The 25745-nt window shown below is 43.2% G+C and overlaps 1 protein-coding gene across 2 annotated transcripts; it reads right to left on the bottom strand.

The window, feature by feature from the left end:
* Positions 1 to 775: 775 nt before the first annotated feature.
* Positions 776 to 21466, bottom strand: Phf11 (PHD finger protein 11). Of its 2 annotated transcripts, XM_028784687.1 has the most exons (11): positions 21382 to 21454; positions 16813 to 16954; positions 14093 to 14214; positions 12743 to 12850; positions 9054 to 9187; positions 7158 to 7207; positions 6108 to 6175; positions 5274 to 5337; positions 4613 to 4744; positions 3279 to 3350; positions 776 to 1394 (listed from the first exon to the last, which is right to left on the bottom strand). In XM_028784687.1, the coding sequence occupies exons 2-11, from the start codon at positions 16853 to 16855 to the stop codon at positions 1174 to 1176; spliced, it is 1014 nt and encodes a 337-aa protein (XP_028640520.1). In that variant the 5' UTR covers positions 16856 to 16954; positions 21382 to 21454; the 3' UTR covers positions 776 to 1173. The 2 variants fall into 2 exon arrangements, with proteins under 2 accessions (XP_028640520.1, XP_028640521.1); XM_028784688.1 differs by lacking the exons at positions 5274 to 5337; positions 6108 to 6175; positions 16813 to 16954 and having other exon boundaries at positions 21382 to 21466.
* Positions 21467 to 25745: the final 4279 nt, after the last annotated feature.

The raw sequence follows: 25745 nt of genomic DNA, 5'->3' as shown, positions 1-25745 counted from the left end.
GTGCATATGCCATGGCATCTTTGTGGAGACCAGAGGGCAACTGGTAAAAGTCAGCTCAGCTGTCTGGGTTCTGTATTAAGCTGAGGGGTGTGAGTATTTGGCTCATTTTTCAGTAATAACACAGCAGGTTTATTTTAGAAGTCTGCCCAATATATGTGTTCATAAACACCAAACAAGTGGTGCCTTTTCTTCCATATAGTTTACTGAGATGAACAGATTCCAGCTGAATGTAAAACAGCATAGGAAGCATTAACATAAAAGTGTCCCAGCTTGTTCTGATGGGTGCTCAGATGGCAGTCATTCCAGTTGATCCCTCATGAAGTGGCTTAGGCTGGCCTTGGTAACCACAGTATTTCACCAGGAATGATTCCTTCACAAGTGTGTGTGAGCACTCATTACAAACTAGACACCAGCTGGGACAGTGCTCAAGCCTGTTCCTACAGGTACATTACTGTGGCCCAGAGGATCATGGGAGGAAATGAGAATGTGAATGGGGGAGGAGTCAAGGGTGAGAGGCAGTGTGGGCACACATCTGGTGCATATTGTCCGGTGGGGAAATGCAGCGGGAGGTGTTTTAAATGACAACCTCCAAGCTGCCAGCTCTAAGTTCCCGCACTAATGGCAGCACTGTCGGGCCGCCTGGCACCAGCTGACACTTCTAAAAAGACTCTGATGAAGACCCACAAAATTGGTAAACACAGACTAGTAAGTGCATTGTGTCTTGTTACAGCAGAGGCTGCTGGGGACTGTATTAAATAAACTGTCGACTCCTCACTGTTTTTGACAAGCATTTATTAAGTGTGCTAAATGTTGGGAATGCGGAATGCACAGGAATGAGTTTGCTCTATTCTAATGGAGTTATTAATACTGAGAGGAGACCATGATGAGACCTTCTGCAGGAGCAGCAGAAGCAAGAGGAAGCTCTAAGACTACAAAAGGATGACCAAGGCTCTGGTGTTGCTGCCCTTGATGGGGTGGGTAGGGTAGGTAGGAAGACTGCCTCGATCCTTGGAGAACATGGAGGCCTGATCCAGTCAACCTGAGGAACAGCTTTTTACTGTCAGGGGAAAGCAGGACATGTGAGGAGACAAGAGAGAGGACAAGAAATACCCAGTCAGGTACAGAGCATGTGTGGGCAGTAGCAGGTCAGAGCAGGAGGGGACTATGGATCTGTCACAGGCTGTCTCCTGAGCCTGCTTGCATTTCAGGAGACTCCTGGCATCTGACCTGGTGGTCCTCAGGAGGCAGCAAGGATCCTGAAGTAGAGCTTAAGTGGTCCAGGTCCCCATTTTCTTCAAATGAGCACAAGTTTTGTTGTAAGTCTGCAAGTGCCTCAAGCTGCTGCTTCATCTGCTTCTGCCTTTCTTCATATTCACAAGTTTTGCTCTTGATTACTTTAAAAGAAAGAAATTGGCTTCGATTTATGCAGGAATTTGATTAAGAATAGTGTACTGTCTCTAATCTGGTTCGGTTCAGTTAAAATATCCACTCTGTAGTAACTGAGCCTCAAATGAGAAGACAGAGTGGTCTGAGGAGACAGTCTTTCCCTATCTTTGCTGCCTTTCTTAAGTCATGACGGACACCAGCATGTGTCACATGACTTTGATATCGTCATGGTAGAACAAGGTTATACGGTGTTCATTCACTCAGAGACTAGAGCATGTGGAGGACCGATCAGTGACAACACTTCATGAGCACATCTCTGGCTCTAAGGACATTTGGTACAGCTCAGCTTTGAGTGTGACTTAGGAACAGAAAATGTTTACTGTAGAAACCTACCAAGGGCATTTTAGTTGTGTTTAGAATCCTCACAATTGAATCTTTAAATTCTTAGTTGTCAGAATGACTGCATACCTCTACTTAGCTTGAAATACTGGGTTGAATTGTCCAGACCAGAATGGCACTTTATCAGTATCTCCAGGTGCCCATATCATATGCAGTGTGACATTTTCCAGATACATAACTTTCATGCTAAGTGACAGGTGTAAGTACCAAAGGAAATACAGGTTTTTGAAGGCTGGTTTTTAAAGCTAGTCTTATTCACAGACCTTCTCAAGTGAGTTTTAAAGTTACTTCTCTGCTGATTACAACTGATTATTACAGAGTTCAAATGAGAATGAGTAGCAGAAAATCAAAATGAGAGAGGCAGTGGATATTGAGGTGACACAAACTGTCTTCTAGGCAGGGAAAACCTGCTGTCTAATTGTTTTACTGACAGGAACATACTATAAAAGAACACTGTCAGGCAGTGTGTTATACAGTAACAATGGAGAAGTTACTCAGACCAGTCTTGTGTGAATCTGTCCCTCACCCATATCCAGAGGTGGAGTACATGGAAGTGTTTGGTACTGAAAGAAGCCATAACAAACACAGGCTTCTTATGGGTTTTGTTGTTTGTTTGTTTGTTTGTTTGTTTGTTTGTTTTTAACAACATTTCACTGTGTCACCTAGGCTGGTAATCCTCCTGCCTCATCCTTTCAACTGCTGGGATTACAGGTGTGCACCACAAAACACAGCTAAATGCATCATTCTTTTGAAAGACTAGGTCTCCCTATTCTTGCCTGCATACTACAATTTAAAAGCAAAAGCAAAACCAACCAAAACAAACAAACAAACAAAGCTGTCTTGGATAGTCTTGCTTTTTTGTTTGTTTGTTTTTTGTTTTCCTGACTAATTTTAGAATTATTAATACTCAGTATTTCAGGAGACGAGCTTTGATTAAAACCCTTAGAAACAGAATGAGAGAGGGGGACACAGGCTGAAAGGTGGACCACTAATGCTTCCATCTTGCTGCCTTGGGGCAGAGACACTGCAGGAAACCTCCTGAGCTCCAGCCTGTGCCTGTCTATGCAAGGGTCAATACTCTAGATTAGAGTCAAAACCTTGGCTTGTTTCTGCCTTGTCAGTCACCTTTTCTGTATACAAACATTTGTCTGTCTCCCTGGAAAATAGAGCAATATATTCCAGGCACTTACAAATAACTGCTGTTTCTTGTCTGTCTATCTGTCTGTCTGTCTGTCTGTCTGTCCGTCCATCTGTCTTAATATCTGTATTTCTGTCTATTTTTCTAATATTGATATATATATATATATATATTACTATGGGGTTTTTTTTTTGCATGTTTTTTCCTATCCCTGACAGGCTGATTTTACAATGGACTTTTCCATTTCTCAAAAACTGTCTTTGAGAAGACTGTTCACTACTTTGTCACCTATCAATCTGATCTGAATAATAAATATCTCTAAAACACACTGTTTCTTAGTTTATGAATCACCTACCTTCTTGGAATTTTATTAATGTGTCTGCAAACAGCCCACTCTCAAACAGTAAGGTCTCGATCCCTTCATAGTCTAGAGGGAGAAGCAATGTCTTGTGTTAATTTTATTGTGAATAAACCACACAGGAGAAAGAGAAAATAACCCCAATAGGAAGAGAGAGGACCAGAGGAGGGCAGCTAAGTGCAGACCCACCAGGGAGCCCTGGAGAAGCATAACTTCAATATCTCTGCGCAGTTGGGCCTTCTGGAGAGGGAACATCTGTGTTCCAGGGAGTCCCCAGGTGATTAGGAGGCACCCACAAATTGAGTATTCTTAGTCTTGAGAAAATGAGCAAATAAAATTATGAAACAAAGGGGCTTCTTGAAAGGTTTACTGCTAATATTTCCTTTGGTTTTGTCATGACCTGCATGTGTGTGCTATGGCAAGGGAATAATTAATATTTCAAAACAGGTTTGTGTGTGTGTGTGTGTGTGTGTGTGTGTGTGTGTGTGTGTGTCCTAGAGTATATATGAACGTCAGATTCCCAGAAAGTTTTGGCCCAGATAGTTGTGAGCTGCCAGACATGGCAGAATGGAACTGAATTCAGTACCTCTTCAAGAATATGTGTTCTTCACTACCAAACTATTTCCTTCACCCCGCTACAATTTTCTTAAGATTCTTGATTTATTAAGGAATAGAATTTGAGGCAAATCAAAATTATAACCTGGTGCTGATTCCCAGCACCCATGTTGTGTAGCTTACAACTGTCTATAATTCTTTCTCCAGGGAATTGCACAGTTCTATTCTCTGGGAGCACCTAGACTTACATGTCCATATCACACACACACACACTTAAATATAATAAAAGTATACCTTCAAACATCAGCTGCAGCTGGTACATAAACCAGCCAAACTAACAGAACAGTTTCAATGATTTCTCAATGGAGCTGTGAGCACCTCTGAGAAAGAGACCTCCTGGCCTCTGAGCACTTTTGGCACTAACTGAAGAATCTGTGACTTTCGTATTTTCTTGATTTGCTAACTTAAATTCTTTGGATTATTTTTTATTTGTGTATGAGTATTTTACCCACATTCACATATGGTTACCCTGTGCATGCCTGGTAACTGGACAGGACAGAGGTGTTGGATTCCCCTCAGACTGGAGTTATGGAGTGAGCCACCCTGTGGATGCTGGGGACTGACCTTGAGTCCCCCACAAGAGGAACAGGTGCTCTTGACCACTGAGCCATCTCTCCAGCCCATGAAGTGTGTTCTTAAAGAATGAGTTAAAGAAGGGAGGGGGAAGCATGGGAAGGTGTGTTTCTAGAAGTGTCTATGTGTAGCCCATTCAGTACCTGACTCTGAAGCAGTCTCATCCATAAATCGTCCATGAATTGAATCCATTTTTTCTAGGATCTGTTCAAATAATTCAGTAAGAAGCCCAGCTTCCTGGCATTTCTTAAGAAAAGGAGCTTTGACAGTGTCACCTAAGAACAAAGAATGCATCTTTAGGAGGAAACGAACAGCTATTTCCATCATGTGGTCACTTTATACTTGACCAGTTGATGGGTGAGCACACTTGTCTCAGTTTTCTGTAGCTCACATAGTAAATGGTCCAGAAATGAAAACATTTCTCTGCTTATAATAACTGTATGATTGATATGGTTTTGCAAAACTTACTTTAAATTCTTGAGATGACAGCCCCTCATATTTGTCACAGATTTGGCATAGTAAGGGCATTGTGACCTCTCACTGTGAGGGGTAGCACACCAAAGAACTCAAGCAATCATCCCAGTCTTTTTAAGTGTGTCTTCCTAGACTGAGAAGAAATGGGCCAGTCCTGCTCCAATAACTTTGATACAGTGCTGTTGTAATGGACTGCATAGTTATAATAAGGGTTTATATCCTTATTACATACGTATTAGAAGCCCACAAGAATAAAGATGGAAGCATGAAAAACATTTCTATAAATAGTTGGAGGCCACCACGTTTGTACAACAATCACTAAGAACAAACCTGTGTGGCCGTGAGGCTCTTCTGTCATGTGTCTTGTGGAGCTACTGAGTTTCATCTTTTTTGGCTGGAAGAGAAAACCAAGATTATACTGACTTTTCATATTGTCCTGGAATACTACACAAAATCAAAATGTTCTGCTACATAATCAAGTCTATTAATCAAATTTAACAACAACAAAAAAAGATGTATTAGACAAACTTTCTCTTTCAGTTTTGTCTTGATGAAATCCTGGATCCAAATGGCACTCTCAAATAGCTAGGACTTGTGGGGTATGCTTTCTGTGGCCTGAAAAATGTCTGTTGAATAAGAGGGAGAGATTATTGTCTGATACTAATCCAAGAAACTAATATAAAAACTGTTTCAAACCCCTCCAAATTATTTTACATTTTATATCTACTAATCCAGAAAAGTTTAAGTTAGAAATTTTTTAAGTTAGGTGTGGACCATGTATCTGGCAAACACTTGATTACGCACAAATGCTTGTCTGTACTTTCAGTCTGTTTAGGACTAAGTGTCATGGAAGGACACAGGTTTCACTAGCATGGTTCAAGGAATGATTGAGAGAAGCTGAGGGGGTGACATCATCCCCAGGGCCTCTTACTACTCTCAGTATGCTTCTCCCACCATGTCAGGATGATCTGCACTTCCTGAGTGTGGGATTCTCCCCAGGATGCCACCTCAATTCTAGCATCAGCTCCATTGAGGAGAGAACACACATGAAGGGTGGTGTGCAAATGCCAGCTCCTCCAATGACTTGAAAACTGTCAGGCTCTGGCATTTAGAATTCTAAGTAAGGACATTATGTGAAGAAATTAGCTCTATATGTCAAATTACCTGTGTGGGAGGGCCTAATGAGAGGCATTTCTTCCTTCCTTTCCTCTTCTTCATGCTTGGGCTATCAGCTAAAAGAGAAACAATTTAATGGTTGTAATGTGTAAAGCAAGATTGTCAGGTGGTTGAGGAGCACATATTTAATTCCAGCAATGGGAAAAGAGGCAGGTGGGCCTTCTAGTTGAAGGCTAGCTGGATCAATAGAGTAAGAACCAGTACTATAATCGCTGTCTCGTGTGTGTGTGTGTGTGTGTGTGTGTGTGTGTGTGTGTGTGTGTCTGTGTGTGTTTGTGTCTGTGTGTGTGTGTGTGTTACTGTAAGCATAAGATAAAAAATAAATGTCAAAGTTGTTAAAAAAAATCAAAAGCCTGGATAAGCATGGATCCAAGCATGTGCAAATGTAAAATTTAGAACAAGAGATGGTGTTTCATTGAACAGAATCCTCATGGCGTTTCATTGAACAGAATCCTCAACTCTGGCCATAGATAATGCTTGTAAAGGTGCAGTATTAACAAAGTTCCACATTTCAGGATCCCATGTGCACCAGCTAATTCTTACAAAACGATGTAGTCAGTCCTGTTGTCTTCCTCTAGCTTCTAAGTAAATAATTAGTCATATACCTCAGGCTGTCCTGAAAATAACTGTTTGTGTCTTTGTTTGTGTGTTGTGTGTGTATGTGTGTGCAAGAATATATATATGTGTGTGTGTGTGTGTATTTACACACAGAGAGACAAACACAAAAAATACACACACATTGCTATCCTTATTTCCTGTCAATATACAGTAATGGAAAGGAATCCTTTAAGAGTACTTTCCAGTGACTTATAAACTAATCACAATGACTCGAGATGGCGCAGTGCATGTGAGCACTCGCTGCTCCTCCACAGGACCCAGGTTCGATTCCTGGCACCCACATGGTGACTCACAACCATCTGTAACCTAAGGCATCCACACAAACAGGTGCTCATAAAAAAGTACAATTGAGAAGAGGTTAGATTATCTCCGGTTTTACTTAAGTAATTAGCTTTCTTTAAACTCACTTTAGACACTTACCACTTTCAGTGCTCTCTTCTTCTTGTGGAGGATGTTCTGGGCAAAATACTCTGAAAATACAGAATTTCAAAGAATCATTGAATCATTTACTTTGTAGAGACCCACGTTTTCTCTGCATCCCCAGAGCTGGGAGGAAAGCTACAAGCCATGCATAGGCTGAAGGATTCGTTTTCTAAAAGAAATGTGTTGAAGTGCAAGTTAAAAGTTAACCTACATCCAGTGCGGTTGAGGGTGGCCATTGCATTGGTGCACTTTGAGCAGTAGAAAGAGGACTTCAGTCTCTGAAGGTGTGAAGCTGGGTGAATATTGTGAGCAGTCCTAGTTCCTATGCTGTGACGAGAGGCATCTAAAGAAGGATGGTCTAAGATCTGGAGCTTCACTCTGACTACCCACGAGTTTGCTGATCTTCACAGTTCACACACACACACACACACACACACACACACACACACACACACAGAGTACTATGGAGAACCTGCCTTTTCAGGATCAGAACATGCCTTCACCAGAGCTTGAGTTTGGTGAGTGTCTTCAGAGAGAAGTCAGCATGGCAGGCTAGAGAACTGGATGAGGGAGCTGTGAGGGACTTCTCTGCCCAGGCTAGCCCTTATGAGACCTAAGGTCCTCCTGTTACCCCAGTGCCCTCCATGCAGCCTTCCCATCAGCACCCAGCTCAGTCACCTCCTCTAGACCTGGGACCTCTGTGTACCTTTCATCTGGTTTCAACTGCATTCCCAGAGGAACTGGATTTGTGCCCTCACCTCTCCAGTGCATTGACTTTAGGCTTATACTACCATACTTGCGTATAAGTTTTTGTAACACATAAACAAGTATAGAGAATAGTAGGATAGAGTGAGTCTCTTACCTGTGTCCTTCCTGTCCCCAGTGCCATTAATTTTCAAGTCAAGGTGAAGCCCCTTCCTGCTCCAGCCCCTTCCGTGAGTCAGTGTTTATTGTGGCCTATCTGCACCAGTCCCCCATCCTGATGATACCTGGTTGGGTTCATTCTCTCAGTATATCTCAGCACCTTGTGAAGTATCTCGGTTATTCTATGAACCTAAATGTTTATATTAAAATTTTAACAACAGAGAAGCCCACTTGTTCCTTGCTGAAACCTTTAAAACTTTTTTTAAAAGAAAGAATAAGTATTTCCAGTGTGGCTAATAAACATTTTTTAAAGTTATCTCTGTAATTTCAAGGCCAGCCTGGTCTACTTGGTGAGATACTGACTCAAAAATAAAACCTTTATCCAGCAGGGTCTTCAGTCCCTTTCATTTGATTATGTGTAAAAAGAACTGTCAGAGTAAAGTGAGTTCTTTGTGAACATAAATGATGAATGTAAAGTTCTTCTATAGGTTTCTCAGTAACTCAAATATAAAAGCACTGTTCAAAACTGAATGAACTTTCACGAACAGTAACAAGCTGGGAACTGTCAAGATGACTCCTCAGGTAGAGGTGCTTGCCATCAGCTCTGACAACCTCAGTTCCATGTCTGGGTCTAACACTGGAAGCAGAGAGCTCATTCCCACAAGGTGGGAAGACAGACCCATGAACTGTGGATGTGTTGTGTGAATGAAGGAAGATGTCTTCCCTTTGAAGAGAAGAACAGGCCTGAACTGACTCCTGTCTCTTGCAGGACATGCATGCTGCCATTGCGATGAGGCTCTCCCAGGAAGAAGAGAGTACAGAGGAGATTTAGACAGTCAAACAAATCCTTCAGTAGCTCTTTTTCCTGTCATGTGCAGATATGTGAAGCTGAGTTCCTAGTGGTGTCCCATAGTCCTGTTCTCATGTGAAACACATTTGCATAAATTGAACTTGAGAAGTATGTCACAGTCTAGCCATTCCTTCTCATCCCCACCCCTCCACCATGGAGTTTTAAAGCTCTTTGATTACTTGTAAGTTCCATGATCTCCATCAACTTGAGTAATTGCATGGTCCTTTTTGGCACAGATATAGTGGTAACTCTTCTTACAGTAGGACAAATCACATCCCACGGTGGCGCCACCTTTGTTACAGAATGAGCATTTCTATAGAAAAGCAGATCACAATGAGTTAGTATGGTTTCTTTGCTAAAAAGCAAGGATGACACTAAACATTATTTAAGCCAGCAGCCATGTATTTTTGTCCTGGATATCACTGGGATATCCCTGTCTTCATACCCACACAAAAGGTCACTTAGAGTTGACAACCCATGAAGAAGTTTCCACCAATCTGTAGCTGACTGGAGTAGAAGGCTGGCATACACAGCTGTATCTTTGTCTACACATAAGCAAAACATGTAGATGGTTGCAAGAAACATTCTTAGAGAAGAAAAAACAAACTTTCTGTTCAACGAAGTGTTCTTGGGGAGAATTAGTGGAGGGTGACATCTAGAGGGAGTGCTCCGCTTCTCAAAAGAGAAGAGGAAGGTGGAATGGGGGAAGGACTTTCATGAGGGGGTACTGGGAGGAGAGGAAGGGCTGATATTGGGTTGTAAAGTGAATAAATAAATAATTTTTAGAAGATTTTTTTAAGCAAAACTAGCCAACTTCTTTATCCCTAGGCAGGGAGTTGGTTGGGGACTTTCATCTTGATGTCAGAGCAGCTCCTATTGCACCACTAACACTGGGACCTCAGCTGGTACTTTCTATGACTTCCTCTTACATAGACATTTCGTCTTGGGATTGGTGGTACCTGCTCTACAGAGTTGCCATTAAAGGTAATATGAAATAAAGGGGTCCTGTTGTGAATGTGTAGAAAGTGAACGACACTGAAAACACAGCTGAACAACACAGTATTTTTCTTGATCTCCTGTTTTTATTTCCCCATCTGGTGTTAAATGGATGTGGGATAGAGATGCTTAGGCACTGAGTGACTGCAGGAAGGTTTTGTGGACTACTAGAGGCTTATCCTGTGATGACAGGCAAGCCAGCCATGAGCAAGGCTGATTGGCTCCATCCTTTGGCTAAAGGAGGTCTAAGGCCAATGAGGCCACTCTATAAAGTAAGAGATAGCACTCATGAGATCCCAGGTAAGGATTCCATCATAATACACAAGGAAACACACGGAGAAAAGTCAAATGTAGGTGAATACCAAGACCACCATATAGGTAGAGTTCTAAATCAAAGCTCCTGGTTTAGAGCACTTACTTAATTATGGAGGAACCATATAGCAGGATGAACAGAGAAACACATGAGACTGCTACCTCATAATACACTTGCTGACAGTTCTGCAATGAGGGCAAGTCCTGTCAGAGTATAGAACGTCAACTAGCAAAATGTGTACAGAAGACCGGACTGTAGGTAAGCTTGTAGAGCATTTACTTAATTAGTGATGGATAGGGAATGGTCCAGAATACTGTGGATGGAGCCATCAGGCTGGCATCCCTGGCTCCTATAAGAAAGCAGACCAAGCAAGCCATGTGTAGCAAGCCTTGAAGCAAGACCCAACCATGGCCTCCGCCTCAGCTCCTGCCTCCAGGTTCCTGTCCTGTTTGAGATTCTGGCTGACTTCATACACGATGGACTGTAAGGCATATAAACGCTTTCCTCACCAACTGTTAGCTTTGGTCCTTGTGCTTCATCACAGCAATGACAACCCCAACTTAGATACTTCCCTCGGGAATAGCAGGAATAGCTCACAGGTCATGTGACTTTTGCATCCCTTTCTCTTACCCCACACTTCCAATGCATCTCAGGATTTCCCAATAGGAAAATCCATGAAAACTCTCAAGGATAACAACCACTTTCTCAATATTCTCTTTACTCAACTGCCCTCATTCTGGACAGGGCTGTTTCCATATAGGCAAACTCTACAACAGTGGTTCTCTGGTTGTGGGTCATCACCATTGGAATATGTATTTCTGATGGGCTTAAGAACTGGGAATCAGATCTGTGGGAAAAAACGCTTTTGGCGAAGGTCCTGGACAGTGGCCGCGGTGTCCTGGGGGGTGCTTCATGGAGTCCCAGAGGCTTTCCAAGCCGGTGGGTCCCACAAACAGAAGAGTCCGGGGCGGAATCCCGAGACTGCGCAGCGGGTCCCAATAACTCAAGGAGGTCTGGAGTTCCATGAAGTTTATTGTTCATGGCATGGTAGTTAGATCTGGATGTGCCCCCCCCCAACCCCCAAAGCCGGAGGGAGCTGGTTTAAATAGGGAAGGTGAAAGAGGAGGGACTGAGGAGGAATAACTTAATTGAGCTACACTCCCTGGCCTTTAGATAAACTCATGAATATGGAAATCTCTCCAGGCTGAAGCCTGATAGTCACGCCCTCTCTAGCCATCTTGACTGCAAGGTGCAGATTAACGGAGATGTGACCGCATGTAGAAGCCTGCATCTGGGGGCGTGGCTGAACACCTACCGTTTCTCCAACGGGGAGTCGGGGTTCAAAGGCCCATGCCCACCCAAGAATCAAGATATCCTTCCACGGCCCGACACAGATCAGTGGCTAAATTATAGTTATAAAGGTCCAAAGAAAATAAATTTATGGTTGGTGATTCCTAAGACCACTTGAGATATGCATTTTCTGTAGGAAAGAACTCACAGGTTGAGAGAGAATTACTGCTCTAGAATTCAATGGTAGCTTTCCTTAACTCTTTTCATGAACTGCCTCAAAACCAATTATCACTGAATAATAAAAATTATGTTTCATTTGATGACCTGCCACTTTCTAATTAGAAGGACGTAGCCTGCTGGAACAGATACTGATACTTTGCAACTTAACATACCAGTGTGTCTCCAGTCACTGACAACTTACTGTGGGTGTGCTCAGACATGATACACTCAGACTTGCCATCCTGTTTACTCATCTGCAAATGGCCTTTCATTAATGTAGCCAGGAGACACAGTGGACCTCAGTGGACCTCTGAGCCATTCTTTATGTCCTCAGCTCCAAGGCAGATGCTGACAGTGATAACTACCCAGAAGTGGTGAAGAAAGACATGCAGCCACCCTTGACATTCAGAAGGCATCTTGTTCCATGTCAAGGATAAAGTCCTGAGGTCTGGATGCTGCCTGCAGCTTTGTGGCACCAAGAGGACCAGCTAGCTGCTTTAGGACAGGAGAGCAGAAGAACCTAGATGGTTCTGTTGAGTTGTTGAAATTGGTGCTTGCTCTGCTGGAATGACAGTAAGGACCTGTTACAGCCTGTCTGACCAGAGAGTTTTCACTCAGACAGAAGCCTCTCAAGCCTGCTCTCCTGATGTGTGGGACACTCGCTTGTAAGCAGACAGCATCAGCTGAGGCAGTGTCTCACAGTCCACCTTCCAGCTCTCCACATGGTTCTCAAACCAGACTTTACCATAGACTCTGATTTTAGATGAGAGAGTCATTTTTATTTTTACTTCTGTGTATGTGTGTCTGAGAGACCATGCATATAATAAGTGCATGTGTTGGTTGAGGCCAGCAGGGGGTGTCTGATGCCCTGGAGAGAGAGTTACAAGCAGTTGTGAGTTGTCATTTGGTGACTGGAGACCAAACTCAGGACTTCTGGATGGATAGCAAACATTCTGAACTGCTGAAATATCTCCATGCCCGTGATAGATGGTCCTTTGAATGAAGTACAGAAGACCCATAACATATGAGTAATAAAACATGTCAACTTACCAACCTTCTTCCTCTCCGGATCTCTTTCTTTACTGATTTGACATCAAAGTTTCTAGCTGTGTTAGGTGGATCATGAATATCACACTCCACCAGTCCCGATGAATACAGCTGCAGGATGAGAAAAATAACCCAGAGTTGGTGTGAAGTAGTCCTGACCGACACAAGTCAGAGATGGTTCTGAAAAGGCTGAAGAGGAGTGCAGAGTGGACGATGGCTCAGAGCACTGGCCACTGTGCAGCAGATGAACAGATGCGAGCCATGTGACTCCTGTGAGAAACCCCAGTCTGCAGACACAGTTGTACCTGGTAACTGATCTCTATTGACTCTGGAGCCAGGCAGACAGGGGCTCCTACAGCAATGTCCCTGCCTAGGAATGCAGAGCAGGCTCTGGCGATGGCTGAAGCCATGCAGTCAGAGAAGCCAAAGCAAGGGACAGAGGCCATTCCTGATGGAATTTAAACCTGAAGAACTGTGCCTGCCTCCACAACCATATGGCAGACCTTCACTCTTGTTGTTGAGATAGGGTCTCACTGTAGCCTAGCTGGACTGGAACTCACAGTGTTCACCTGTCTCTGCCCCTGAGTGCTGGGACTAAAGCCAAACACTAATACACCTGGCTTTTATGATATCTTTAAAGACAGGATCTAGCTATACATCCCACTTTACCTGGAACTTGGCCTCTTCCTTAGCTTCTGAGCAGTGGAAGTGCAGGTATGGGTGACCACAGCTAAGACAAAACTGCCTGTGTGTTTTAGCGGCCACAAGTCTCTTTCCTCTTGAACGTTTTAGAGGATGTCAAGATAGCTCTGTGGTTCAGCTTGTCCACTGTTCTTCCAGTTTTCCACAGGATCTACATCCAGCTCCCAGCTCCAGGCCACCAGCTCCCAATTGTCATAACTCCAGCTCCAGTGGGTCACACACATGTGTACACACAGATATTAAAATCTTCCTAAAATTTTACTAAGTGTGTGTGTTTGTGCTTGTGTATCCTGGCACATTCCTGTTCATGTATGTGTGTATCTATGTGTGTGTTCTGTGTCTGCATATAGAGGACACAGATTTACTTTGACTGTTGTTCTCTATGGTACTTTGGTTTTTTTCTAAGATTTTTTTTTTATGAAAACGAGTGTTTTGTCATGTATGTTTGTGAATCACATGTATGCTGGTTTCGTCACAGGTTTGAAGGAGGTGTTGGACTCCTGGAAGTGGAGTTACAAATGCATGGGAACTCTCCCCTGTATGCTGGGAACTGAACCTGGGTCCTCTGGAAGAGTATCTGGTACTTCTAACCACTGAGCCTCCTTGTCAGTCCCACACATGCCGTTTTCATGTTATTTATCAATAACTTACCAAACAGTTTTCATGAGCAGCTATATTCGCTGATGGTGCAAAGTAGATCTGACTCCACTCATGGCCCTCAGGACAGAGGGCACACTTTCTTTTTTCCATCTTTTCTATAATCTGACAGTCACCTACAAACAACATCCAGGTTAAAACAGAAAGACATTTACATAGCCTTGCTAGCTCCTTCCGTTTAAAGCAGCAGGCAAAGCTCTCTTCTTATAATGCAGTCTTAACTCCTGGAACAATTACAAATCAATGATGTAATTGGTGAAAAGTAGTGTCTCTCATGTGGTCCAGCCAGCCTCTCTTGAGAACTGAAGACCGGTGCTGTCAACAGAAACAAAAAGCCACAAAGGTTGGCTATAGTGTCGCTGAAAAGCTTCTAAAGGTCTTGCTAAAATGAATAAAATATATTTTTTAAAAAATCTCAGATGATGTCCGAGAGCTGCACATATCTATGGACAGAGACAGGAATGTAGAGCAAAGGTTGATAGCATGTCTGTTAGGCAAAGACAGTAGGCGTAGGTTCACCTCTGGGCCTATGAGCTCCCTTGCCATGAGATCTTGGTCAAATTTACAGTACAAGGCACATGCTTCCTCCTGCTGGCCCTAACTCCAATTAGAAATCGGTTGGTCATCCCTATAACATGGTGTCGCTCTTGCACCCAGGAACATATCTTGCCATGTTGGTTATTATTATAGCTCAGTGTTCACAGAAGTGTGCGATTGTGGATTACTTTTCTTCTCTAACAACACTGCTACATGGCACCTTTCAGTACTATGAGAGCTAGCCAACAGGGAAGAACCTCCTGGTTATTGCTTAATTTCTCTGTGTCCTGTGTCTAACAATGTGGTGTCTTTGGCAATTGGGCCTCATTATCAAGTTCTCACCTTGTCACTGTACAGGGAATAAGTGTCTGTGGAATGCTCAGCCAGGAATGAGACAACTAACAATCACACCACAGACCCCAAGGCTCAGGGAACATGGTGGAAGCTGGGATGGATGGATGCTAAGATCCATAGAAACAGTGTCCTCTAGACATGACAGAAATGCTGTGATCATAAACTGAAAGCAGCTGTGTTTGCAGCTAAGGTTGCCTGAAAAAGGCAAGCATAGGATCAAACTAGTTAAAATTCTAGCTGGCATAGTGGTGGGAGTTGGGGGAAGCACTCACTAGCATCCATCCCTAACTGAGAAGATCTGTCAGTTGATGCTTTGTGGGGCTAGGTGTGTTGGTTTTCCTGTAGGGTGTGGCCCCTGTTAGGCCTACTGTGCTTCAGTGGTTAAACACACACACACAGAAACACAGACACACACACACACACGTACACACACACACACACTATATGTTCACCACAATCTGGAGGTAGTAAACTAGTCCAGATGGAGAAATGAGCCAAGTACTAGTTGAGAAACACAAAGTAAAGACTATCAGCAAGGCAGGAGCTAGATGGTGATCCCAACGAATATGCTAGAACACCTTGTGTCTGTAAAGGACACTAGACATACAAAGATGGAAATTCTACACAACTGTCCCCAAGGGGTTTTAAGCTTAATACAATCTCAATGTATATACATATATGAATACATTCACTCATATATATACACACACACAGACAGAGAGACAGACAGACAGAGAGACAGACAGACAGACATTCTAGGGTATAGAGCAATAGCTCTGTAGACAAATGCTCTTATTTGTCTTGCAAAGGACCCAGTCCCAGTCCCAAGCACCTACTTGGAGACTTATAATCATTTCTACCTCTAGATCCAGGAGGGAGCCTTTGCCTTCTTCTTCTAAACACCAAATCATACAAATACATGAGGGCTATACAGGTAAGATAGTCATACACAAACTAAATCTCAAGAATATAGTAGTTGCAGGATGGTTACAGGCTGGAATAAATCACTAGTCAACTGCAGATTTGCCTGTAGACATCTCTACCAAGTGGGTGAGGATAATAAATCCCTGGGTTGTTCCAGGGATGGAGACAGTGACTTCCCTTGGGCAGTGATCACTGCTATCACTGTTGCTCGAAAGGGCTGGAAAAGTTTGGCATTAGTGCCTTCCTATTGTGTCTGTATTTCCTGCTTTAATCTTTGGGTCAAGTTTCTATTGGAGAGATAGGAGTGGAGCAGGGCTGTACTATGTTGTCAACACCAGCCTTCGTGTTTATCCTGCTGTCTGTCCTCTGTGTATTATTTTTCTTTCCTGTCCCAAAGAGGACTTCCTGTGCATTCATGAGCTTATGATTTTCTAAGACAGTTCAAGAAGGCTGTGGACCACAAACCTGACAAAAACCTGGATCATCATGCTTTTATGATAAGAGAAAAACATCTCAAGGAGATTGTTACCACGAGTGGCCCTGAAATATGAGCCTGCACAACACAAGCTTTTAAGACACTGATGGCTATAAGCAACACTTACCCCCAAACTGGTCCTCAGTATTCTCCATTTGCCCACAATAACCTGGGCTTCCTTTCCAGATGGCCAGCATCCCCAATAAAGCCTAGCCTTCTTTCCCAAGAACATGTTTTGACTATTCCCTTTACAGTGCAGAGCTTCCAGAACTTTTGAGAGAGGACCCAAGAGAGTGAAACAGTGCCTACAGCTGTCCCAGATACTGTAAGCCCAGCTCCACCCTCAGTACCATCCTGCAGTCTCCCTGGGGGTCGGGGGAGTGGAGTGTGGCATGTTCCTGCGGCCCATCACTCTAGTACTCACCCAGTGAGACTGAGCCATATGGTGGTGCTATCTCTTGAGCCATGACTGGGTACTTGCACTCTTGGAAGAGCAACTGAGTTTCTAGTTTCCGGTTTCCAGCTTCTACTTCTAGCTTTTAGTTTCGTTTCTCTAAATCTGTGTACTGAAAGAAAAGACCTAATTGGGAGGCCTGCACATTGTGAGCAGTATGCTGGCAGATTTTCAACTCTGAATAGTTACTTTAAAAGTGCTCGGGTTTGGTTTCTCTGCCAATGTGATGAAAATTACAGCCAAAAATAACTTTAGGGGCGGATACGGTTTCAATGATTAACAGGTTGCAGTCATCATCCAGAGAACAAGGAAGAAAGCAGGAGCAGGGAGGCTTCCTGACTGCTTCCCTTGGCTCTCTAAACCTGCTGTGCACTACACCCCACAACCACCAGCCCGTGCTGCTGCTGCACACAGTGGCCTGTGCCTTCCTCCATCAACTTGCAGTCCGGACAATGCCACACAGGCCATTCTGAGGGAGGCAAATATGGAGAAGGTCCTCTTTCCAGGTGTGTCAAGTCGACAACCACAAGTAGCCATCAACCAGCTGGAGAAAAACCACACCAGACACTCCTACTGTGCCTGTACTTAGTTTAAGGAACAACTGGTCTGTACTTCTGAATATCGTAGCACATTGTTTGGCCTATGTGGGTATATTTTTAAAGGACACAAAATTAATAGATCTGAGACTCAGGTGCCAGTAGGAGTCTTTATTTAACACACATGGGCTACAAAGCACCACAGAAATGTAGATCTTTCAGTCCCAGAAACAAAGAGAAATACCAAGGTAGGCACCAACATACAGGAAGTAGAATTTTAATACTTTATTCTTTTGTGGGAGAAATAAAAAAATAAAGTCTAGGGGCCATACGCTCTATGAGGACAAAGGGCAGCCTGTGCCTGGCAGAAGAAAGCCAACTCAACAGGGCAACATGGACAGCCTGGGCAAAATGAAAGGTGGTAGCACAGGATGCCAAGGGTCTTGGCTAGGTGCTGGGGAAAGCCTTTCTTACACTATCAGGACATGGGAGGGTATATCACATGAATGGATGTGTGAAGGGAAATATCACATGAATGAATGAATATATATATATATATATATATATATATATATATATATGCACACAGTCATTGAAATAGTTTATTAAACTTTGATTTGATTACACATCATTTTGTGTGCATTTCAGTGTGTGCATGTGTGTGCCATGACCCATAGGGCAGTTAGACTCACTTCAGGTTAAAGTAATTCTCTTCTATCATGTGGGTTCCAAGGTCTTAGTAGGCTGTTTTGCTTCACAGTATGTGCCTTTACATGCTGAGTCATCTCTTTGGCCCATATCTAATGTCTTAAAAAACAAAATACTATTAAAGCTGTCGAACAAAACAAGATTCTTGAAAGGAATCTTCTGTAACCGAAGTACCTTCAAGACAGAGTCAGGCAAATCTCTATGAGTTTGAGGCCAGCCAGGCCTACATAGCAAAACCCTGTCTCAATACAAAATAAATAAATAAATAAATAAATAAATAAATAAATAAAATTTAAAAGAAGAAAAGGAAGCTCTTAGGAGAGATGAACCATTGGTTAGAGCGACAGAAGTATAGACACAATTCCTGAATTCTCCTTTCATTAGTCCATAGAGTCAGGAATGGGATGGGCACCAGTGATCTCAGGACTTTAAAGGACAGAGACATGATGGTTGCTAGGCTTGCTGGCCACTCAGTGTAGATGAAATGGCAAGGCAGGTTCAGAACAGACTGTCTGACCAGACCAAGTTGGAGATTGATAAAGTGCAACAACCAATATCCATACACATACACTAAAAGAAAAAAATAAAACAGATTAGAAAAATACAGTGCACTTGTTGGAGGTGGGGCACAGATGCACATGGAAGATGGACGATAGAGGGCACGCGAGAGCAGAGAATTCGAATCTGGACTCGCTCTTGGTAAATGACTATGAGGGGAAGTGTGTTCACTTGCTGCCTTAGTGCAACACCAATGTATGATTGACAACTCAGTGTTACTTCCTAATGTGCTTGTCTAATACACACAGTAACCAACAGATATTAACCAATTGATATTAAAGTCTGGTCAACAAGAAGGACATCATGTTTGGGCCTGGAACCTAGCCAAGAATTCCAGGCTAGTGAAGTAAGTCATGGATCTTAGAGAAAAACCAACAACTGCCACCTTACTAATCCAGCATGATCCCTAACTACACTGTAAGTATGTCCTTATACCCATACATGAGCATAGCTCTCATCCTTCTTCAAGGAAACTTCTCTTTGCAAAAGCAGAGGGAGATCCTTATAACAAACTAGAGCTGATCAATATGCAGTTGCAGAGCCCAGCCCCAACTGAGGCATCACCATATTACAACTCCTATGCCTAAGGATCATTGTGGAAGAGGCAGAAGGACTGAAGAGCCAGATGAACAAGAAGTCTGCTGTGAGATTCTGTCTCCTGGAATTGACAGAGAAGCTACAGCCATCGAGTCTCCCCAACATGGCTGCCTAAACACAGGCTGAACAAGGGACGCCGAAGGACATGCTAACATGGAAAGGGAAAAGCCCAGAAGGTCTCAACCCTCCACAAAGAACTACAGGTAACCAAGGAGTGCTGAAATCAGAAGAAAGAAGTCTTCCCCAGGGAAGAAGAACACATCAATTGGTCATACAACAGTAACCTTGAAAACAATGTGGTGTCTTTGGCAATAGGGTCTTATTATCAGGTTCTCAACTAGTCATTGTGCAGAGAATAGATGTCTTTGGAATATTCAGGCATACATGAGACAACTAACAATCACTCCACCTCATCCAAGACTCAGGGAATATGGTGGAAGATGGGATGGAAGGATGCTAAGATACATAGGAACAGTGTCTTCTAGATATATCAGAAATGCTAGAATCATAAACTCAAAGTAGCTGTACTCGCAGCTTTGGTTGCTTGCAAAAGGCACGGATCGGATCAAATCAGATAAAAGGGGGCAGCACCAACTAGCATCCACCTCTAACTGAGGAGATCTGTCAGTTGATGGTTTGTAGGGGAGGGAGCGTTGGTTTTCCTTTAGGTGTGGCCTGGCCCCTACAATGAATTATTCGGTGGACACACACACACCACACAGGCATATATATTCAGCACTATCTAGAGATTGTAGATGAGTCCAAATGGAGAAAATCACAAAGGGAGTTTTGAGAAACACAAGGTTAAAGGCAGGAGCAAGATGAAGAGCACATTAGATGTAGCAGATGTCTGGACCGGAGGCTAGATACACAATGTCAGTCCTACACAACTTCCCTTAAGGAAGTTTTAAGCTTAATGTAATCTCAATGTACATACATACATACATACATACATACACACATATACATACACGCATGCATACACATACATACACACACATACATACATACACATACATACATACACACACACATACACATGTGCATACTAGATACTAGAGCAATAGCTCAGTAAAGAGGAACTCTTGTGAATTTTTGCAGAGGATCCTGGGTCAGTTCCTATCACTTACATTGTGACATATGTCTAAGTCTAACTCTCTAGTCAGGGGAAATCCTATGCTGCCTTCTCTGTATAACTCAAGCATCAAGGACACATGTGGCACACAGATATTTATGCAAGCAAGATAGCCATACACAAACTAAATCTCAAGAATATAGTAGTTGCAGGATGGTTACAGGCTGGAATAAATCACTAGTCAACTGCAGATTTGCCTGTAGACATCTCTACCACGTGGGTGAGGATAATGGATCCCTGGGTTGTTCCAGGGATGGAGACAGTGACTTCCCTTGGGCAGTGATCACTGCTATCACCATTGCTTGAAAGGGCTGGAAAAGTTTGGCATTAGTGCCTTCCTATTGTGTCTGTATTTCCTGCTTTAACCTTTGGGTCAGGTTTCTACTGAAGAGACGGGATTGGGGCAGGGCTGTAGTAACCTGTCAACACCAGCTTTTATGTTATTCCTGCTGTCCTCTGTGCATTATTTCTATTTCTTTACCCAGATAGGATTTCCTTTCCATTCTTGAGTTCATTGTTTTTCAAGATAGTCCCAGAAGCCTATGGACCACAAAACTGACAAAAACCTGGATTGTGGTACTCTGACAATAAGAGAAACAACCTCAAGGAGAATGTCACCAGGGGAGTCCCTAAAACATCAGCCTGCACAACACAAACATTTAGGATACTGCAGGCTACTGGCAACACAACCCCAATCTGTTTCTCAGTATTCTCCAATTACCCTCAAAGACTGGGGCCTCCTTTTCAGGTTTCCAGCATCCCCAGTAAAGTCTACCTTCCCTTCCCAACAGTATGCCTTGAGTATTAATTTTACAATGCTCAGCTCCCAGAACTGTGAAGAAAGGACCCAAGAGGATAGAACAGCTTTCAGCTTCCTGAGTTCCCTAATGTCTATAGATGTCCCAGATGCTGTAAGCCCCACTCCACCCTCACCAGTGTCCTGCAGTCTCCCTGGGGGCAAGTGGAGAATGGGACCTTCCTGCTGACCCACACCCTAGAACTCACCATTGGGGACTGGGTTAGAGCACCCTGGTTTCTCTTGGGCCATGGCTGAGTACTTGCACTCCTTGAAGTGCCTCTGCAAGTTTCTAGGTTCTAGTTTCTTTTTCTCTCAATCTGGGTGGAGACTGCAAACAGTAATCAGAAAGGAAGTGCAAGTTGAGGGCAGTGTGCTGGCACATTTTCAACTCTGAGCAGTGATCTAAAAAGTAATCTAGTTTGATTTTTCTGTTGATATAATATAACACAAGGTCCAAAATAACTTAGAGGAGAAAAGGGTTCACTTGAGCTTCGTAGGGCAGTGGACCATGAGACGTAGGTAGCCTGGCCCTCACCTCAGTTGAGCTAAAGCTAGAAGCCCCAGATACCCTAAAGGGACAATAGGAGTTTCACCTGCTTCCTGGCACCAGGTCCCTGTCACTAGCTGCAGCCCACCATAGATTTGTGGCCATCAGTCACATAAGGACAACATACCAAGACTCCCCACATGTAGCAAAGGATGTGACCTGTGGTCATGTAGTCTCAAGACAGATCTTCATGCTAATAAGGTACATTGAGGCCTGGAGGGCTTAGCCAATAAGCTTTCCCTCCCAGACATTCCTCTCTGCAAAAGGTATTTCATCTCAGGCCCACCCTGAGAAGTGGGGTATGGTTTTACACATCAACTTTTCACCATGGGAATAAATGATTCAGAACCATGGACTGTCTTTTTTTCACAGGCATCCACCTTGCCATGGAGAAGTCCTTTGCCTATGGAGTCACTGTCTACTCTCCTGTGGAAGGCCCCTCTCCACTCCCAGCCACAACCACTTCCAAGCCAACCACCTTCAAGCCAAGGACTCTCCCCGTGGGACCAGCCAGAGCTCCCCCTACCGCCCCCCCAGCCTTAGGGTAGATACAGCCTGAGGCCCCAGATTCCTGTTCTCAGCTCTTCTGTAAGTTCCAGCAATGCCTGGGTGGCCAAGAGCCTGGGAATTCCATGGCTCCAGCAAATTCATAGGCCTGGGGACCTCTGAACCAGCTCTAGCTGTCCCTTACCTCAGACTGTAATAATCACCTCAGACTGTAGATAATCTGTAGAACCACAGTCCTTTAGACTTAGGGCCTCAAAACAGTAACTTTAGGAAGTTTACTGGTGTTCTTACTTGAACATTTTCTCCACAAAAAAAGCACAAATTACAGCTGCAAATCCACACCCACAGACAGTTCACCTGACAAAAACTTACTGAGTTTCTGATACAGCTGAAGACACACTTTTAGCTTGCTGAGCAGCTAGAGTGTGTGTGTGTGTGTTTGTGTGTGTGATTATGTATGTGTATATTTATGGTAGTGAAAGAAGTGTCCTTTTTAGTCTTTGAGTATTTCTTAATGCAAACATATTAATTTATTTCTTGATTTTGTTTCTTAATTTATTTATTTATTCACTTTATAACACAATATCAGCCCTTTCTCCTCCCAGTACCCCCTCACATAAGTTCTCCCCCATTCCATCTTCCTCTTCTCTTTTGATGACCTTCCACTGAGGAATGGATAAAGAAAATCTGGTTCATTTACACAATGGAATACTACTCAGCCATTAAAAAGAAGGACATCATGAATTTTGCATGCAAATGGATGGAACCAGAATATATCATCCTGAATGAGGCACCCAGACCCAAAAGAACATGTATAATATGTACTCACTGATAAGTGGACATTAGCCATAAGAACAGGATAATCGTGCTATAATAAACAGACCCAAAGAAACTAAAAATTCTGAGAACCTTTCTCAGAAGAGGAAACAAAATAGATATCTGAGATTGATTTTGATTTTACTCATAGAAAAATAGAACAATTCTTGGAATTAATGTTTCCTTCTGATGTAATAATGGAAGCCAGAGAAGTCACATTTCTTAAAAGATCCCAAACTGTATCCTTGAACTTATTAGACATATGATTGATAGTTGAGTATTTAGGATGCATTTATGTAATTTCTTGAATGATATATTAATAAACAATCTCTTAAGATAGGTATATAGCACTATGGGACAATAATGGAGAAGAGCCTGAGGGAAAGGAGGTCCAGTGACAGGCCCAAACTGGGATACATCTTAAGGGAAGGCTCCAAGGCCTGACACTATTACTGATGCTATGGTGTGCTTACAGACAGGAGCCTAGCGTGGTTGCCCTCTGAGAGGCCCAACAAGCAGCTGAAAGAGTCAGATGTGGATACTTACATACAACCAGGGGACAGAATCCAGGAATCCCTGTGGTTGAATTAGGGAAAAGCTAGAAGAAGCTGAGGAGGGAGGCAACCCCAAAGGAAGACCAGTAGCCTCAACTAACCTGGACCCCTGAGTTCTCTCAATCACTGAGCCACCAACCAGGCAGCATACACCAGCTGATATGAGTCCCACGACATATATAGCAGAGGTCTGACCTCATTGAGAGAAGTACCTAACCCTCAAGAGACTTGAGGCCCCAGGGAGTAGGGAGGTGTGATGGAGTGAGGGTGGGGTGGAGACATTCTCTTGGACAGAGGGACAGAGGTGTGGGATGTGGATCAGTCAGAGGATGGACCAGGAGGGTGATAAAGACTGGACTGTAAAAAAAAGATTAAAGAATAATAAAAAATGAATAAATGAAGTAATGAATAAATGAATGAATGAATAAATAAATAAATAAATAAATAAATAAATAAAAGAATATAGTACTATATAGCCTGAAAAGGGAGGCAGTTGATATTTTGATAGAACATAGATTAATTTGTGAATTTAAATGAAACAATAGGTCCTAGAGGGAGAAAGAGAGTAGACGCCAGGAGCTGGGAGAGGACACAGATGTTAAAGACATAGTTTCCTTTTTGAGAAGTGAAGTGGTTTAGGATGAATAATAATTTTGGCTGTATTTGATGCTACTGAATTATATATTTTTAATCGGGTTGACATGGAGAAAGAACAAACAAAAAAGGGTTGAGATGTTATATTTTGTTGCATGGATTGTATCACAATATTAAAAATTAGCAATATTAGAATAAAAGTAAGGTACCATTCTGAGTTTGGAAACTAGTTCTCAACTACCTCACAAACCAAAAGATCTTATTTCTGTTAGAAGAGGACAGTTGGTCCAGCACAGGGAAAAAGCATTCCAGTTGGGAGAACTTAAGAATGAAAAGTAGCAACCACTATCCTTGGGAGACATACCGGATCTTAGGGGAAAGTGGAAACTGGGCTACCAACTGAAGTTATAATGGAATATGTAAAGATTCAAGCATGAACTTTGTACATGGAGGGGAGGGGTGCATATGCCATGGCATCTTTGTGGAGACCAGAGGGCAACTGGTAAAAGTCAGCTCAGCTGTCTGGGTTCTGTATTAAGCTGAGGGGTGTGAGTATTTGGCTCATTTTTCAGTAATAACACAGCAGGTTTATTTTAGAAGTCTGCCCAATATATGTGTTCATAAACACCAAACAAGTGGTGCCTTTTCTTCCATATAGTTTACTGAGATGAACAGATTCCAGCTGAATGTAAAACAGCATAGGAAGCATTAACATAAAAGTGTCCCAGCTTGTTCTGATGGGTGCTCAGATGGCAGTCATTCCAGTTGATCCCTCATGAAGTGGCTTAGGCTGGCCTTGGTAACCACAGTATTTCACCAGGAATGATTCCTTCACAAGTGTGTGTGAGCACTCATTACAAACTAGACACCAGCTGGGACAGTGCTCAAGCCTGTTCCTACAGGTACATTACTGTGGCCCAGAGGATCATGGGAGGAAATGAGAATGTGAATGGGGGAGGAGTCAAGGGTGAGAGGCAGTGTGGGCACACATCTGGTGCATATTGTCCGGTGGGGAAATGCAGCGGGAGGTGTTTTAAATGACAACCTCCAAGCTGCCAGCTCTAAGTTCCCGCACTAATGGCAGCACTGTCGGGCCGCCTGGCACCAGCTGACACTTCTAAAAAGACTCTGATGAAGACCCACAAAATTGGTAAACACAGACTAGTAAGTGCATTGTGTCTTGTTACAGCAGAGGCTGCTGGGGACTGTATTAAATAAACTGTCGACTCCTCACTGTTTTTGACAAGCATTTATTAAGTGTGCTAAATGTTGGGAATGCGGAATGCACAGGAATGAGTTTGCTCTATTCTAATGGAGTTATTAATACTGAGAGGAGACCATGATGAGACCTTCTGCAGGAGCAGCAGAAGCAAGAGGAAGCTCTAAGACTACAAAAGGATGACCAAGGCTCTGGTGTTGCTGCCCTTGATGGGGTGGGTAGGGTAGGTAGGAAGACTGCCTCGATCCTTGGAGAACATGGAGGCCTGATCCAGTCAACCTGAGGAACAGCTTTTTACTGTCAGGGGAAAGCAGGACATGTGAGGAGACAAGA

The sequence above is a fragment of the Grammomys surdaster genome, unplaced genomic scaffold (genome assembly GCF_004785775.1).
Source record: "Grammomys surdaster isolate TR1022 unplaced genomic scaffold, NIH_TR_1.0 124659, whole genome shotgun sequence".
Lineage (NCBI taxonomy): Eukaryota > Metazoa > Chordata > Mammalia > Rodentia > Muridae > Grammomys > Grammomys surdaster.
The sequence above is the reverse complement of the archived record's forward strand: the minus strand, read 5'-3'. Positions and strand labels throughout refer to the sequence as shown.

Coding starts and splice junctions, on each gene's coding strand:
- Phf11 (XM_028784687.1), bottom strand. CDS start 16,855: ATGGCTCAAGAGATAGCACCACCATATGGCTCAGTCTCACTGG. Junction 7,208..9,053: donor GGAGATCATGGAACTTACAA/GTAATCAAAGAG, acceptor CTGTATTTTCAG/AGTATTTTGCCCAGAACATC. Junction 6,176..7,157: donor AGAAGAGAGCACTGAAAGTG/GTAAGTGTCTAA, acceptor TTTCTCTTTTAG/CTGATAGCCCAAGCATGAAG.